Below are 19058 nucleotides of genomic sequence, written 5' to 3'. Positions count from 1 at the left end.
ATCTTACTTTTGTCAATCTTACTTTTTTAAACTTAATGAGTTTAATTATTTTTTAAAGTGAATTATACCTTCGGAAAACAACTGCTGGTTTTTCTTAGTCCTTATATTTCAAAACATCCACCGTCTGATAAAACCTTCCCATAGTTATACCAAAACTAACACTGTTCAACTCCTTTCGAAAGGTTATCGCTTGAATTGATTTTGATGTTGCGACGCAATCGGTTCCCCAACAGAGGAAGCAGCTGCCAATGTCTACGCATGTCTTTGATCAGTTGTTAGATGTGCATATTATGTTTCTTTAAATTTGAGATCATACTGTGATTCAGTTTGCGTTGTCACCCAATTGAAAACAGAGGCTTGTCCGAGAACACAACACTCGTGTTCAATATGCATGCGCATGCGCATAGCAAAAAATAATTTTCCCTATCTATCCGGGCATTGCCAATATAAGCTATATAAAGAACTTTCTCAAGGTTAACATGAGAAGAAATATTAAATCCATAGTAATGTGGAGAATCTTAAGCAGAATTAAGGCACAGTTATGTGCTGTGAAGTTAGTGTTTTTTTTTATCCATCATTCAGCTACACACTTAGCAAAATTCCCCCCTGTTTTTTCTCCCCACGGATGCGGTGAATAAACAATCATAGTTTATATGAGTAATGTCAATACAAGAAACAGACGGGGGTTAAATTATAGGAAAAGGAAAGCAACACGTTGGGGTACATTAGAGCCAAGGAAATATTGACTATTTTTCTTTTCATGAATGCGGGTTTCTTTTGTGAATTTCTAAATTGTTTTTCAGGTCTCTCAGTAAAATCTTGTTAGCTTTCCTCATTCTTTTAATAAAATTTTCTTTTTAATACACTTTATTGATGTTGTTATTTAAAGTTTATTAAATACAGGCTGGTAATCTAATCACACTGTTTCGGATTCCTTAGTCTTTAGAACTGCGATATGCGTACAGACAACATCGCTTTAAGGTGAAGGTTACCACTCTGGGTACATTGGCCCAATCGTAATATAAAGCAGATATTTATATATTAGAACACGAGGCTTCAGATAGTCGAAAAATATTTAAAACTCCGTGTCTAAAAGATATTAAAGAACGTTGACACTTTTAAGGCCAGGGGGGTATTTGACCCACCCCCTCTTTCTTTTTTAAAAATCAAATATCAGTATTGCAAATGTGCAAAAATAACGTACTTTATGCTGTAGTAAATCACCATAAAGCGAGAAGGAAGATGTACTTTTTTCCATTTCAAAAATTTTCTGCAGTGCTTTCGACCTTACCATTTTGGGCCATTTTATAGCACCAAAACCTGGCCCCATTACTTTTTTGTTTTTGTGTCGACGTCATTGATAGTATACAGAAAATGAAACTTAGGAGTATCACTACAGCATGCAAAAACATGCTAGGGGCCTGTAGTGCTCATTCAAAATCTGCGTCCCTGAGTACGAGTTGGTTAGTAATTTTTTTTCAAAAAAAACAAACAAACTATTTTTCCGTAAAAACATATGGGGGTCTTTTTAAAGAACGTGCATATAATGTACGATATATTCATCAGAATGGCTTTACCCCCTGATCGTAACATTGTGCTCCAGTGCAGGAGTTCATTTAATTAGAGTGTGAATTGAAACGATCGTATCGCCCCGGGGTCATATAATCTTAAGTGTCATAAATTTTGTTTTGTTGTTCTTAAGCGGTGTAAGAAAACATGACAGTGTGATAACCGCAAGAGACTTGCAAAGAGTTTTTTTTTTAAAAAGGATAACATGAAAAAGGAAGAAAAAATCTAACATAGAAACTTCTTGGAATATTTTAAAGAATTGACGTAAACTAAAACGCCGTAGTTTCGGAGTTAGATATCTGATGTCTCTGCCTAAAAATATTCTCCAGTGGAGCGTAGCTGATGTGACTTTCTGGTTAGAAGAAAATCATTTTCAATCAGAAGTTGGAAGTTTTAAAGGTTTTGTGTTTTTTTATATGTGTATTATATTAAATATTTATTGATTGTCTGCCTACATCAAATTCTCACCCATCCTTCATTTTTAATTTATCGTATTAGAATAAAAAAATGATGCCGTGTATACAATGCCTTAACTCGGTTATAATCTCTGTTGACTTATTTTTAATTATTCTTATTAGGAAAAGAATTGATACTCATAGGGAAAGTTATTTAATTCTTTTGTGGTAATTGTGTAACTACAGCTCTATGGATAGCAGGAGAATGTATTACTTAGAAGGGCTGGTTTACATTGTAAAAAAATAACATCCTTATTACTTTTCCTTTTCAAAACCCAAGGGTGAGTGGGGGCTCTTTACATTTTTTTAACAAAGATTTCCTCAAGGCCTTTCCACATTTTTTTTTCTCAAAACGAATGTTTATTTTTTTTACTAGACTCTGTTTGTTTTTGTTGGAGATTTTAATTCTCACCCCCCTGGAGCAACTTAATAGTCCTTGTAAATTAAAACTCTTTATTTAAAACTTGGAAGAAAGCAAGGTCATTTATAGACCCTACACAACAATTTTAATAAACAAAGCTTTTAATAAAGCTAGGTACCAACTTGGTAATTGATATAATAAAGGAATACTTGAGCATATAATTTTACCACAACACATTTTGAGGTTTCTATATTACACATTCCAGACTAACTGTTTCCCTTATCTTCTGCTCTCCCCCGCACTTTTATAAACATTTATATAAGTGTTGTTTGAGAAAAAATCGTAGCCTCTGCGATTGAAGCAAAATTTAAACAGAAAGTAGGAAGCTCAGTATCTAAGTTTGGACCCGTTCCTCGATATCGATGTATTATTTGGAATGGGCCATTTTTTATCAGGCTTCAGTGTCCCATGATAGTCAAACTTGTCAAGAAGTGCCCCTCACCTCTTGTATCCCTCGTTTTGTAATTAAAAAAATTCGTGGTTCAGTCCACAGCGAGGGCATGCTCAGTAATTGCGTTCACCACTGTCATGGGTCAACCCATGTCATGAGAGCAAAAGCGGTTGGGTAACGTTTGTTTATAAACTACATTGGTAACAGTGAATTTAACAGGGAAGGAAATTCCGTGTCATATTACAATTCAAAGGCATGCCTAAAATGATAACTGTCAGCAATAAATTGTGGCTTATTTTTATTTAATTTTTTTTATTAAGTTTGTTTGTCACGCAAAATGGTAGCTTAGCTGCGCAATAGCGAGAAGCACACAATGCGGTATAAAAAGGACGGGCGAACCCGTGGATTTTCCACGGGCTAACGACTAGTTAATGTACATTTTTGTCAATTTTTGAAAATAATGAAATTAGGTAGCAATTTTTTTCACACTCTCAATTTCACTCCTTTAAGTCACAAATAATCGAACAATTTTTAATGCGTTTTATAGAGAAAAATGTAGAGCAAAATTAATACGCCTGAGTTGTAACGGTTCATTAATGTATCGGTTGGAAAGGTAACTTATGAACAAAAAAAAACGTATTCAAAAAAAACGTAAATTCGTAAGAACAATAACGCATTTATCCGAGTTAAAATTACTCATCGACTTTTCCATTTAGCATTAAAATCATAACCTCATTTGGTGCACCTGCTTAACGAAAATTAAAGCTGGAAACCTACAATAGTACCCAAAGCCTGCTTGAGACACAAAGATGATTAGCAGCAAGAAGTATAGGGTTTAATAGGAATCTGTAGCATTGCATAATTAACCAGAGATTCACACATTAAAAATTTCTTGTAAGGGCTGACCTTTTGAAGCATCTGATTAAATATTCCAAACGTCAAAAATCTGGTATTTTCAAGATTAATTTGTCCACCACATTAAAAACGGAAGATAATGCTTTGTAATTTTCTGTATGTCTATTATGGACTGAAAAATCTTGGCAAATGTAAGAGACACTCCTCGTAATGCTAAATGAAAACAACTTAATATTATGGCTCTTAAAGACCCACTGCAGCTGTTTTTCTCACAACCTATCACATAATACAGTACCATACCGATGCAAATATGCAACAACAAAAAACATCTGTAAACAAGAGACTTCTATATTATTGCATCCACTGAACTCTCTAAAATTCTTTGCAGCATCAGAATGGTATCATAATTTGAAATAACAGAAGTGACTGAAAATTACTTTAACATCCACTAATTGTCTAGACGCCTTTAATTGTCTATAATTGTCTATGCAAATTGGAAAGCGAAATTCCATGTAAGCGAATACATGGAAATTTGTAGAAATACTAACCGTAAGAAATAGAATGGTACCGAAGGATTAGCTACTTAAGATTTCTAAAATAAGTAAAAGATGTTAGATGATTATAACTACCGTAAATCCTCGAATAAACGCCCTGGGCTTTTAACTAATTTTCGAACCTTTAGGTTGGGCGTTTATTCGTGGAGAGGCGTTTATTGGCGCGTGGGCGTTTAAATATCGGTCTGGGTTGTGACGCTGGCTAATTTTTTAATGGAAATATCACCAATACCAGGAGAGCGAATTTATTTTTATTTTCTTAGCGAAACTTTATCACGTGTCCTGGTGTTTCCACGTTTGTATTGTCATCTGGATTGATTCTACTTGATAAAAAAAGTAAAGAAAATAAAAGTTATTTTTGTTTGAGGCACGAATTAAAAAATAATATCTATACTAATGTATGGGTAAAGTGAGACAAGGATATAGCAATGCTGAGCAATATGTCTACTTCGTATAGGTAGGAAAGAAATAAAAACAAACGCACAAAGTTTTTTTAAAATGTATTTCACCACATTCATTGGACAACTTTGGTCAAAAACTAATATGGTTAAAGCAGAGGTTGTCTCAGCTTGGCCTTTTCTTACCATTGGGGAATTTTTCAAGATGTCTTACTGCCATTGGAAAACCAACACGTTTTGGCTAGACAGAAGTAGAGAAGGAGATGATTAAGAAAGAAATTCAAAATTGACAGCAAAACATTCAAACAATAATAAACAAGAAGATAGGAAAGATACCTAATATGATTTTTCCTGACATCGCTAAATCGTAAAAATAAGGTACCGAATTTAATTTTATTATCCTAAGAGAAAGTTTAGTTCACAAGGCTAGCAAAAGAAAGAATAATGCGCTGAAAGAGTCAAAAAGATTTCTTGGGGCATATAAGGCAGAGAGTTTTATGAATAAATCCAGATTAACTAATACATGTATTTTTGGATGGATATATCAATCACGTTTCTTACCTTCTCTAAAACTAGTTTCAGAAGTTTAACAAGCCTTTCGTTCCATGCTGTCATCTACCATTGTTTATTCTTTAGTAAATTTGTAAAATCTTTTTCCTACTTTTACCTTTATATAAATTTCTCGGATTGTCTAAACAAAACCTTGTTGCCTTGTTTATGTTGCATCAATTTGGTCTTTGTAATATTTTAAATTCGAGACATTTGCTTTGTTTCCTTATTCTAGGGTCCCTTAATCCCGGGTTGAACTTTTCTTGTATGCCAAAATAAATATGCGACAATTGACAATTTAAATTGCAAAGGAAATCGACTTTCTCATTGCCCTACCCACCCCTATCCCAATGTTGTGAATGCACAACATTCTTTAGCTGTCTGAAATATTACAAAAGCAGAGAGTGTTATATTTTGCCTATCATGTTTCAAGATGTGATGTCTGCATTTGTGTAACATGTAGTGATAAGCAGTGTTAAAGCGCTACTTTGTCTGGCTTATATTGTGTACAAATATGTTAGAACTTAGATATATTAAGTTTTTTTGCTTTCGACGTGTATAGTTTCCGTTGTCAGTTGCTTCCCAAATGTTATAGCTGTGTCATGTAAAAATGCAATGTGACATAAATGAAAAGCGAACCTATCAATTTATTATTCTCGATAATTAATAATGACCAAGGAGTTCGCATAACTCCTTGGTCATTATTTCAACTTATTTGATAGTATGTCTATTGTAGAGATTTAGATTTTGTCATATGTAATACGGCGGCCGATCTAAATTGCCTATCTGATTTTATCCTTATTTTCTTTTCCTTAATGAAGCTACTTAGACGAACGTTGTTACTCTCAGGGACATAATTGTGGAGAGGTTGGGGGGGGGGGGGGTTATTTAGCAGGGGGGGTTGGTATTTTACTTTAAAATGCTAGAATAAGGGGGGGGGGTCTTAATAAATTGAAATGCGTAGGATGTCACTCAAAGTTATCTAGATTGGGGGCGGGTGTTAATAATCGGAGAAGGGTATGTAAAAAAAACTTTTAAGAAGAAAAACTTCTTTTAAAGGCTTATTATTGTACTTATAAGTATTTTACATATATATAATTTAAAGTGTTTTGTGATGTTTGCATAGTGTAAAGAGAAATATATCTTCTTTTTTATTTGTATATGTGTGTGTATGGAGGGGTGGGGGAGGGGGGGGGGGTGGTTAAGGTCTCAATAAAAAGGGGAGGGGGTCGACTTATAATATAATTCTTATTTAAATTTGTGGGGAGGGGGGGGGGGGGGTAATAAATTGAAATAGGTGTGATTTTTTTTAATCTTTTTGTCTTGTATATACTTTTTATTTCTTTTATACTTTTATAGGCTTATAAATATACAATCATACTTTTTAGCAATGTTAATCTTAAATAAATAATTGTTATTATTTTGGCTATAACAGATGTATACAGTAGGTCATCTAGCTAACGTAGTCAGGGTCAGTAGACAGCCATAGACAGACATCTAGCTAGATATTTTGTACTTTTCCATTTAGTTCGGTATAAGTGCATTTTATACTAGCAATTCTTATGACCTTTTCTTGTGTTATATTAACCAACCTGCAGCTAGTCACAAATAAGAAAGTAGTGACAAAGCATAGATTTTGTTGACCAGAAACAGAATGAATTATGTTATCTTATAGTGTTTTACAAGTTTCAATGACATTTTGACTGGATTCCCACTCCTGTGTATAAAATCTAAAAAATTGACAGGCGTTATAACGCAGACTATATAGGCAAAGAAAGCTAATTGTCAGGAAGAACTGATAATTAGCCTGTAATAGGATAGTTAGTCGATGCATGATAATTAATCGGTACGTACGGTATAATTAACCTCTTATACGCTAATTATATGGTGGAAATATTCTTTGCTTAGATATTTCCACACTTCTGTGGTATCGGCTGTATTCATGCCTTCCCTGTATTATTTATTATTCATGCCTGACTACTTCATTTCAATGTTTTTCCAAAAACTCAGAGTACTGCGTTGTCGTTTCAAAGACATTCAATTTTACGGTAACAGGCTGCCATATTTGTTATGATGATGCTGAGGCAATGCGGTGCCGGCAAAGTCGGTATTTGCATATACGGCTAATTATAGGCGGTATCAGTTGCAAAAAAATATCTTTCTTGCGTGGTCATTTTTTATTTTTTATTGAAGCAGAACATGCTATGGAACCAGGTAGATGGCTATGGGAAAATCGATGTACCCACCTGTCATCCCTTTTTCCTACGTCCTTGACACAAAATGGTGACTAAACAGGAGGGGTCTAAAATTTTTCCAGCCTATTCAATTTTTCTCAGTAAAACGAACATCAAAAGCTTATTTGCTATTAGCTATGCTATGAATTTAAAGTACAATGCAAGCTCAAATAGAACTTGTTCTGTTATACAGTATATGTTCAACCTTGTGTGCTAAACCGAAGAGGTAATTAATTTACAACAGAATGCATCCTGTTTATTTTCTTTGACCTGAAGTTATATGGGTTCATATTACATGTGTAACACACGTACCTGTATCCTGATGGTCAATATGGTTTACTGTATTGGCCGCTTGACCCTTATTTTTTAACATCAGTTAGGCAACCTTTATACGGAAGCAGATTAAGTATATTAAACTATGTCATCTGACTGTTTTTGCTATAACAGACCGCTGTAAGACTTTTACTGGATGTGCAACAGGACATCTGTGTTTAGCACACTATAGTGGTTCTGCGACATGGCTTAACTGAATTAAGTGGTCAACCTGGTCTGCAATGTTAACCGTTGGTTTAACGATTTTTTATCTTCCGTGCGTTAAAGTTTTTTTCTAAATGCTGTATATACTTTATTGACAACCAGCTCTTGTGCAGGGATTTTTTGCTTTCACTGCCACAACCTTTACTAGGAACCTTATTTACTCAAAAAACGATGTAACTTTATATTTCATTATATTTCAGACTTGCGTTTGTGAAAAGTATTAAAAAAATGGCATTAGTAATTAGTCTTAGTGAAAATTCTAGGCAAGCGAGGCCTTTATTAGCTTGCGATACGTTGATGATTAGAAATTGTCTTCATATACATATCAGAATCCTTCATTAGGAGAAATTGGTTGCTGGCCTGCGTATTTCAATAAGCCATTGCTCAGTCACAGATTGACATGCAAAACAAACAAATTTTTTTACATCTATTCCATAGCTGTACAGCTACCTTGTTGGCAATCTGTGACACAGCTTGCTTTAGTAAGACACAGCTGAGATTGTATTGTTGTAGAACATTTTTAACGTTATTTTACTTTTTCTTATTTGGTTTATGCAGTAAAAGCATTGAGGTAAACTTTTCATGCAAATCATTGTCCAACAATGTATCGTCAGTACAGCTTAAAATCTATACTATAAATACCCACAGTATTCACATCCAATTATTTCGTTTGTTTCATTGTTTTAAATAAATTTGATCCCCTGACTGTTTTAGTCAGGCGAGACCTGTTTGATAAGCATTTTTAATTTGGATTGAATCTGAGCATGGGTAGTTTTTTTCACTATTTGTAAATCATTGAATAAAACGCAGGCTTCAAAATATAATGATAAAACATAATCTGAAAATTTCATTATGTATTGAATATCTCATCGTTTAGAGCATCAAATAGACGGCAAAGCATTGACTCTTTTGGAAAAGAGTGATATCAAAGAACTCATTAAAACAATAGGTCCGAGGGTAAAATTTCGATGCAAGTTGTCCCAATTACTGCTAACGAGAAATATAAACCAACCTGGCCATCACACTAATGATGTAAATAACTCACAAAGAAACGAGTCGGCACAACCAAAAGGTAGCTTTTACTTGTGTGTTACAGTGTTTTGGAAAGGCGTAAAATTAGGATAAACTTAAGAACGCTGGTTAAAGCAGTGAAGAGGAAATTAAAAAAATACATGGTATGCTTTGTAAAGATTTTTTATCGCTGAGACATATAGTAAATGGTGCAAGAAAACCATGTATTCTACTGATAGTACTTTCGATGTATTTTCTTCTTCTTTTGTTAACTCAGTTACGGATGAAAAAGTCTAAGATGTCGAAGTAGTATAGTTGTATTTCAAGAAGGCTGAAAGTATGAGGTGTCAAACTAGTTGGTTAAATAAACAAAAACAAAACAGTTCTATGATAATCGCCAATTCCGGAGAAATTTTGTTTTACATTAAAAACATTGTTTTTATTTTTTTTACCAAGTGTAATGACTTGTGGCATAGTATTACTAATTAACTTATCACCGTTTAGATGTCTGCATTGGTGGTATCGTTCAACCAAGATATAATTTTGTACAAGTATATCCTTCCCAGCCTCAACAACAAGTTCTTCGTCAACAACAAGTAATTCCGCAGCAACAAGTTCTTTCCCAAATTAGATACCATCCCGTTGAAAGTGGACCCAATCCACAATATTACAATCAAGGCATACCTACCTACGGCCCATACAACTATCAAACGGTGTATCCCATAAGGGATCAACAGTTGTACAATGTACAACCGGGAAATCCACAATTTATAAATAGGCAGCAGCAGAATATATCTCAGGGTATATTGAATGCACCAGGTTCACCAGGTGAACAAGGAAAACAATACATATCACATTGCGGCGCCAAACGTAGACATCCAAGTGAGAATGAGTCTATAATAAACAGAGAGAAAGCAAACAGTATGAACAATGAGCTAAAGGAAAATAGTCATGCAGGTGCAATTACAAAGACTTTTTCCTTAAAACAAGAACCTTCTTCACTGGAAGATGATAATATTTACAACATCAACAGAAATAAGGAAAGACATCATTTGGTAGATGAGAATAAAATTGAAAATGCCACCAGAATTTACGACAACGGTACGTTTCCTAACACAGAGGAGAGTAAAGCAGAAAGCAGTAGGGAAGAACATAATAGCTCCTCAGTTTCCAAAACTAATAGAGAGCCTTCGGAGGAGAGCGATAAGGAGATGTTTGATGACGAGGATGAAGAAGATTGCAGAGAAATGGATCGAATTTGTGAAAACATGAGCAAGAACTGTGATGATCATGAAGAATTTCTTTCTATGTTAAACATTCATAAGTCCAGGCCAAATGAGACATTAGTTGTAACGTCGGAAATTGATAAAGTTGCAAAAGATAAACAAATCAAATCCGAAAACAAACCTAGCATCGAAAGTGTAACAAATCGGTTAGCGCTTCGGGAGCGATCGAAAATATTTCGACGAAGTGAAAAGAAGTGGCACATTGCGGTAAATGAAACATCATACCAGTTAGTTCAAAAGGATCCAAAATTACTGCACAATAAAAGGGAGTTGCGTTTACTGGCTGAATCAGAAGTTCGGAAAACTTACAGATTTGCCAAAGGTAGGTTAACAACATATGTCAATTACTTTCAGAGAGGGAAACAAAGTTTACTTTCTGCAAAGCATCAAAAAAAATATGTACCGTAAATTCTTGATTCAGCATCCCCTCCTTGATTTATCACCCAGGTGGGAAATAAGCCCTATCTCTAGGAAAAATAATTTTATAAGCTCCCCTTTACATAGCGTCTACCCTTGAATAGGCATCCACCTACTCTGCTTAAAAAACAAGTGTTCGTTTGAAATTCTATTTCAATATCTCAAATTTCTACGACGTCATTTTGTTCTCAGGACGATTTGTAAACTAAACTAAAAAAAAGAATAAAAATTAAAAGATGTATTTGAAAAAAGATATATTTGCAGTCAAGTGATACAAATATTTGCACGCTCATAAAGCCTTACGTTTCGCTAAATAACCGTCGTATTTGTGGATTGATTTTTAATCTGTATAAAAAAAATTAACTGTTTAACATTTGGGTGTCTTTGGTGTACTAATTTATTACATAACTACTGGCAACATTTATGCAACGTCAGAACCTACAATCAACAAAAGCTAAAAAATCTTTAAAATAATTTTTTTTCTTGCAATGTTTTTTACCCATAATAATTTTAAGGGTACTTTGCAATATTTTAAAATGTTGTAATAATGTTAAAATAAAAAGGAAATGATAAACATAACCTTTAGACATACAGATCTGGATGTTCAATATTGGCTTTCCATTGATTAGCAATAATAGATGATAGTAACCTTTAATTTAGGTAAATCGCGTTCCATTGCCATCCCGGAAAATCGTGTTGCTGCCGAAGAAAAGAAAAAGCAGAAAATGACAAAGGAAAAGATACAGGAAGCAAAGAAACGTTTGAATTCAGAAAGAGAAAATGTCAGCCGTAAAATGAGACAATGTCACATGAATTTAACCTTAGCCAATCAGCAATCAGATTCCACACAGATTATGCAACTGAGAGAAGAAATGCAAGTGCTAAATCACCAACAAGCAAAGTTGCATTTTCGTATGACCGACCTACTAGCAAAAGAACGCAGATTAAGAACGATAAAAAAAGACCATGAAAACTATCAATATCAAGTTGTCAATGATACAAGTGAACAACCTACGAACATGGTATATTATCCAAGTAGTGTTCCGACGCAAATTTCATTGTTATCTCCATCATCCCGTATGCAAGTTGATGAACATGGTCAAGAGCAAGCATCAGTGTTATCTCCATCATCTCGAGTTAATGCTGTTGATCATGGTCAAACGCAAGTGTCGGTATTATCTCCATCATCTCGAGTTCACATTAATGAACTTAGCCAAACACAAGTGACAGTTTTACCTCAATCATCCCAGGTATACACTAATACTCACGGTCAAGCACAAGCTTCCGTGTTACCACTATCATCTCGAGTACATGTTGATGAACATGGTCAAGTGATACAAATACCAAGTGTTAACATTTCATTTGTTAGTACAACGTCTTAAAGTTAATAATACATATATAAATAAAGGTAAAAAAACATCAATCTTGTATTTTCATAGTAGTCAATTTTTTGGGTTCTGTAACACCTTATGTATGGATTTATTCACTGCTTCAATAACCTGCGGAATTTTTTGCTAGGAATATTGTTTTTACATTTCCTAATACCATAAAAAATATTCAAAAATAACCATAAGGTCGTTTACTATATAGAAATAGAAAATAAAATTAGAAATTTGTATTCCGGACCTATTGTGCATCCTCGAAGTAATTTTTTTGCAATTTATTTACAAAAATCTTTTTTAGATAGAATTGTTTTGGTTCCAAATAAGGCAGGCTCAATTTTCGGCATTTATTTAGTCATTATTCGAAGAAGGATCAATGGAGATTCACAACAGAGCGGAATAATATTCTACAAAGTACTTCTTTACCACGATATCAAACAAAAACAAAAATAAGAATGACATTATTAGTAAAATATCCTTATGACAAGCAGCTTACTTTGAGCAGAGACATTTCTACAACATACACTTGTTATAGGAATGGATGAAATTGCAGAGTCAAAATTCTATAGTACTTCTGTCTGTTTGTACAATAATTTTATGTGAAAATTTTAACATTATGCAAAAGCGATGCAGGGTTAAGTACTTAGCACATGGAATCGTAACAAGTCTGTGTGGAGCATTTATAGCAGTGCACTCTTTTAGGCATAATGCATTTTTTAAAAAACTTTCTCGTAGTTTCCGTCTAAATAAACCTGCCGTTAACCCGTCATTTCAATATTTAGCTTAAAACATCACACCCTAGCCAGTGAAACATAAGATGTACATTAGATTGGTGAAGAAAACGCAAAGAGAAACATTTTCGGTTTCTCTCTCACGATCTACGTTTGTAGTATAAACGTGATATTGTTGTAACAAAGGTTTATAGATATTAAACAACCCAACGTAAGCTTCCATGATTAGAATACATAAATTCAACAAAGTTGAGTTTGTTTACTTTTTAATACAGAAAATGAGCAAGAAAAGTAAACTGTCTGTTGGAATTAAAACGTTTAGATGACGTTTAGATGACGTTTAGATGACGTTTAGATGACGTTTAGATGACGCTTAGATGACGTTTAGATGACGTTGAATTAAAACGTTTAGATGACGTCGTTCGTGATACAGTTCCAGGGTTAAGATTTGGTGACTGTCATCATTTTTAGTCAAACTTAAAATAGCCGAAATATTTTCGAAATGATAGTACGGTAATTCCTTAGAAAATTGTCAGTTAAGAGGTGGTGAGGAACAGAAAGGATAATTCTTTTTTCTTTAAATATCCCTAATATATTTTAGCCCTTTACGGTTTTATCAAATAATTATACGCATCTAAAACGTTTGAAACTCTTTTCTAACCGACGTTTATTTTTGCTGCTTCAGTCATGCCCCAGGTTGTGAAATTATCCAACTCATTTCTATCAGGTTAGAAATTTTATAAATCGTATTTTCACAGTTTTTCTTGCGAATGTCTTGAGTAGCTAAATTTTTGCCTTTCAACAACAGCCGCTAAATTGCGTGCTTCGAGTGCCCTCGTGCTACGTGCTTTGAGTGACGTAGCTTTTACGTGCTTTCGTGCCATTTCGTGTTTATTTACGTGCTTTTGTAATTACGTGACCTAGGGATTTTGCGTTAATTGAAATTTCATAATATTTTGACAATTTTTGTTGAATTTCCGCGCCCGAAGGCGTAGGAAATTCTTTAAAACCGTCGTTTTTTCTTTTGGAGCATTTTTTGAGAAAAAATCGACCCTGGGATTTCACGTTTCTCTGATTTTTTGTTACCTAAATGTCATTTTAGGCCAAAATTGGTTCAATAATTATAACTACTTTATTTTCCACAATATTTCGCACAGATCACAAAAAAAATATGCTGAACATGATAGTGACATCAAAATTTTGATTTTTTGCCACCTGAAATATCATTTTAGGCCAAAATTGGTCCAAAAATTTAAACTACTTTATTTTCGACAAAATTTGGCACAGTTAATAAAAAAAGTATGCTGAACATGATGGTGGCATCAAAATTTTGATTTTTTGCCACCTGAAATGTCATTTTAGGCCAAAATTGGTCCAAAAATTTAAACTACTTTATTTTCGACAAAATTTGGCACAGTTAATAAAAAAAGTATGCTGAACATGATGGTGGCATCAAAATTTTGTTTTTTTTGTCAACTAAATGCCGTTTAAGACCATACACGTTTCAATCGGAAGACTTTCAATCATGAATGATAGGCTATAATTTTTGTTCGCAATTTCTTTTAAAGTGTGAGTTTATTATGACACGTCTCGTTTTGTTTGCGTTTGTTGTAAGATGTAATGTCACTTGTGTGCTTTATCTTCAGAGCTTCAAGCACCAAACCTCTTCGAATGTTTGGCACGATAACACAACGAATTAGCAGGTTGTCATCAAATATTTTGGTAGCGAGCGGAAATTCTTAGAGCCCCCAGGGCTTCTTGTTTCATTATAAAACTGTTTTCTATATAATGCGTTTGATGTAGTTTGAATGATTCGTATAATTATATTGAGACACTTTTTGAAAAAGGGTGGAAACTATAATTGTTTTAACCCTATTCGGTCCGGGGGGGGCGGATTTGGCAATTTTTTATCCGATCCATGTAAAAACCGGAAGATATGTTAAATAACTTTTATTTAGCTTTCAGAAACTTCAAACAGAATGTAAAAATTAATTATATTTATAAATTAATTATATTTCAAGCAGATAGTGGCATTTTTAACAATTTTCAAGCTTCTGATGACGTCACAGAAAATGTGCTGACGCAAGCAAAAGTTTATTGGCGCCATTTTGTACCTTTTATGACGTAATATAAGTGTGCCAAGTTTGATTCAATTTGAACAACCCTATGAAAAGTTATTGAGGGGGGGGCGGAATCCGCCCCCCCCCCCCCCCCGGTCATAGTATGTTCGAAAAACCCCGGACCGAATAGGGTTAATTCATGTATATTTTAAATTTCCCAATTTTATAAAGCGATTAATTTTTTAAATTGTGTACATTTTATTATATCTGCAAAAAAATTATATAAAAGGATTAATTGATAAAGCATAAATACTTCGAAGGGAGAAACTTTCGTTGGAGAAACTCAAAGTAATCACTCCTGCGTCGTAAAGATACGTAGCCTTGTAAAGCACAAAATCACGTAAATCAGCGAGGCACATAACAAATTAAGGAACTTGGGCACGAAGGCACAGAGGCAAATAGGCACGTAAAGCATGTAGGCACTCGAGGCGCGTAATTTAGCAGACTTGATATTCTGTAACTATCTCGTGATACTAAGTACAATGTATGTTAAATAAAATAATCAAACTGTCAGTTGATGGCTTTTTCACTTACAAGCTTTGTTACGTTTTTGGAGTACCCTCTCCATCTACTTCAGGCTGTATGTACTCTTTCGATGGTCTTCGCCGTGAATCTAAACAGTCTGTCAGATTCACATCCCTTTTGAGAGGAATAGCTCCATCACTAGCACCATCGTTGACATTATACAAAGTTTCAGATGAAGGATAACGAGAAGCCTGTCGCCACATCATAAATACATATGTTTATTACTATGATTTTGAGTGACATATTTGCAAATGTGGTAGTTGAAAGGCTTTTGTTTCGCGTTACTTTATGAAGTAAACATAAATGTGCATGTGCAGAACTATGCTTGCAACAAATTTTTGTAAATCTTTTTTGCTATGTTTCATAATTGAGTACTGAGTTTCCATATCTAACTATTCAGTACCAGTGTGCCATGGATTTAGGTCCCATCACAGCTTTTGATATTGCACGAAACTATTCCTGAAAATCTCTATGAAATCTTTGTAATAGGGACAATACAATAACCTTCAATAATACTATCCCTAGAACTTAAAAATAATAAGACTGACAATTTTCCGTAAATTTTGGTCTGTTAATTAATCCGATTACCCGATTTTTTTCGGATTTTACCAAAAAATCGAAAAAGATGATTTTTGGGAAATTTTTTGCCTCAATCCACGCGAACTGGAAATCATGTAAAATACCTTTTGGCAGTTAGAAACTTTAAACAGAATTCGCTCTAAAATGTAAGTAATTAAATTTTCAGCAGACAGTGGTACATTCGACAAATTTTAAGCTTCCGATAACGTCACAGAAAAAGTGCTGAAATAAGCAAGAATTTATTGTTGTTATATTGATTCTTTAATGACTGTCAAAAGTCATGGCTAACTATGACATCGAGTATTTGTTCCAAACCTGCCTATGTAAAAAATATATGCTCCACTTTTAAGTCTCTATATTTAAAAGGTTTTCTTTAACAAACACTGCATATTGACAGTACAAACTTGACACCAATAAGGGATAACAAAATAAAAAACCTTTCCATAGAAACGTTTTAAATAGAAATCGCAGCTTGCAGAATTATTTCGCAAAAACCTTTTAAATATATGTGAGAATGAAACGAAAATGGTATAAAGTTTGAAATGGATTGAAACAGTGGAACAACTTAAAAAAGGGAAATAAGAATAATCTAAAGAAAAGACGCTGTAGGAGTGACAAGGTGCAAAAGAGGAATCTTTAAATAGAAGGTTTAGACAAAAGGCTTGGTAAAATGAGCGCATGCGCTGATAGCAAAAAACTATTGAGCTTTCTGGGGTATAGGGAAAATGCATTTAAACAGAAACGAACCAAACTCGCCATTTAAGGATGCCATACAAGCTAAAACTTTGTCTGCAAAATCTTTATTAATCCCAATTTTTAACAAACGTCTGTCACCTATAACCGACGAACGATTTGAGTCAATGGCAAATGTTCGTTATGAATTTAAAAAATGCAAATAATGTTGAAGTCAGGTAGCTGATGACACTAAAAACTGAAGTCATTGGAAAGTTTATAGACCTTTAAATTACCTAAAACTTTATCTGTTCTAGTCATCCAGCTTTATACTAATTGTACTAAAGTTTAAGAATTCAAAAATGCATGTGGAAAGAAGCATGTGACACTGTCCTCCAGCTTTCACATTAGTCAATTTATTTTACTTTATAAATGCTTTCACGTGTCAAGAATATTTGTACTGAATAACCCTGGATCAGGTACATCAGAGATGTAATAAATCAGTTTTCAAATCGTATAGGCTTGTCAAAAAACTCTAGCTTAGGATGCATTTCTGAATTAGTAAGTGTAGCTTTTTACGGTAGTCATAAAGAATTGAACCAGAGTTCTTCGATTATCACAAACATGTATCATTGGGTAAGTCCTCATGACTACGACTACTTGTAATTTCCATTAGCAGGAATATGCTTAAACATATGTTATATCACGCGTTCGCTGTTGACTGAAATTGAAGGGTCTTTAAAACCAGGAGATCCCATAATCTGTTCAAATTAAATGACTTTTCTTCTAGGGGTTTACTAGCAAATGCTAAAGAATTAAAGAACCTGTTCGATTAAAATGATTGTTCGACTTAAAGCAGTTCGGTTTACATGTGTTCAGCTGTACTTCTAAGCCATATTTCCAAGTCTTAGTTATTTTACTTACTTTAGCGGCAAATGTTTATAAAGTAGCATCTTACGTGCAGAAGTAGGGCAAATTCTCTTTATTCTAACCAAATTTTGACATGGTGTGATGGATAGCAACTGGATTATTTACATTTACAGTAACGTGTTTCAAGCTGTAATTACCTGTTACAAATTACTCTACAGACACAGTTATTGGCAGATGAAGCTGTAGTTGTTACAGTCGACACTCGATATCTGGAATACCCGTTATCTCGAACTTTTGCTGCCTCGAACTCTTTTTTTCGGTCCCTTTAGTCATTAAACCTCTGGTAGGCAAAATTACATTACGTATCACGAACTGCGTTATCTCATGACTTTCGCTTTGTTGAACTATTTTTTTTTTGCTTTCAGCTCATTTTGTTACATTATCTCAAACTTTTCCCTTATTGTTGGAACAAAAACATTCGTTTTTTAAAAGTTTGTTGATGGATACATATATAAGACGTTTATTTGTTTACTATTTGGGATTTTTCGAAATCCTTTTCTTATTAAGATGGCTAACAAGGCAGCTCATGGTACAAACGTTGGCTGAGAAGTACATATATCCTGTCTTTTTTCTGTTCCTCGTTTTCGGCTAAATAATCTCATCAAGAACATAAAAAAACGAGTATTTTGCTAAATCGGATTTTGAAGGATTTCGACGCTTGATATCTCGCTTATCTGTTATCTCGAACTTTTGATATCTTGAACTTTTTCGTCAATTTCAAGATATCGAGCGTCGATTGTAATAATTATCTTGTTTAAAACGTGTTTTTACGGTCAAATCAGCAACAACGAATAAACAAACAAAGAAACAAGCAAAAAGCAAACAAACAAACTGAAACTATCTTGTCAAGGAAACGAAGTAGAAATCAAAATGCAAGAACTGTTAAGGCGTCACACGAGATGGGAAGTGTTTGTAACAACAAAATTTTTGATTTGAATTAATATCTTGATATACGCACAACCTAAATGAATACAAAACAACGGTAAACATTTAGTTCAAATTTAAATAAAAATTTCGACATAGAATAGCTAATACTTATCAGCTCCCCTAGTGGAAAGTACAGTGAAAATGTGTGACAAGTGTAAACTTAATTGAAATTGAAAAACAAGCTATAGCACTCAGTGAAATCTTGCGCAAGTTAGATCATGATCATTGCTGTGCATTAAAGTATTGTCCATTGCAACTCAAGAACTTGACGTTGACTGATCAAGAGCTGGCTGAGGAATGACAAAAAAGGAGTGGCAAAACTTGTATACATCACACCAGGTTTGCATGGTAAACAAAAACAAATATGGTGATCTGGATGCTGATGATTACCATGGTGCGTCCCTCAAACTAAAATACTTAATCTAGTGCCTAGCCTAGACACACCAATGGAAATGATAAAACGACCTATGAATATATAAATTAAATTGTGGTATATATCACTAAATAATTATAAA

General features: G+C 33.9%; 1 protein-coding gene across 1 annotated transcript; it reads left to right on the top strand.

Annotated features, from left to right (window-relative positions):
- The first annotated feature begins 1171 nt into the window (after window positions 1-1171).
- Window positions 1172-12233, top strand: LOC130647525 (uncharacterized). Its single transcript, XM_057453409.1, has 4 exons — window positions 1172-1968; window positions 8841-9035; window positions 9479-10582; window positions 11338-12233. Exons 1-4 carry the CDS (start codon window positions 1872-1874, stop codon window positions 12057-12059), a joined length of 2118 nt encoding a protein of 705 aa, XP_057309392.1. The 5' UTR covers window positions 1172-1871; the 3' UTR covers window positions 12060-12233.
- Window positions 12234-19058: the final 6825 nt, after the last annotated feature.

Source organism: Hydractinia symbiolongicarpus, chromosome 6 (assembly GCF_029227915.1).
Source record: "Hydractinia symbiolongicarpus strain clone_291-10 chromosome 6, HSymV2.1, whole genome shotgun sequence".
In the NCBI taxonomy this organism is placed as follows: Eukaryota; Metazoa; Cnidaria; class Hydrozoa; order Anthoathecata; family Hydractiniidae; genus Hydractinia; species Hydractinia symbiolongicarpus.
Note: the sequence above shows the minus strand (reverse complement) of the source record. Positions and strands in the feature narration are given on the sequence as shown.

What these genes read in the sequence shown, in the direction of transcription:
- LOC130647525 (XM_057453409.1), top strand. Translation starts at nt 1,872, where the DNA reads ATGTCTCTGCCTAAAAATATTCTCCAGTGGAGCGTAGCTGATGTGACT. An exon ending in AGAAGTTGGAAGTTTTAAAG is followed by an intron (nt 1,969 to 8,840) that starts GTTTTGTGTTTT and finishes CTCATCGTTTAG; the next exon opens with AGCATCAAATAGACGGCAAA. An exon ending in AACTTACAGATTTGCCAAAG is followed by an intron (nt 10,583 to 11,337) that starts GTAGGTTAACAA and finishes CCTTTAATTTAG; the next exon opens with GTAAATCGCGTTCCATTGCC.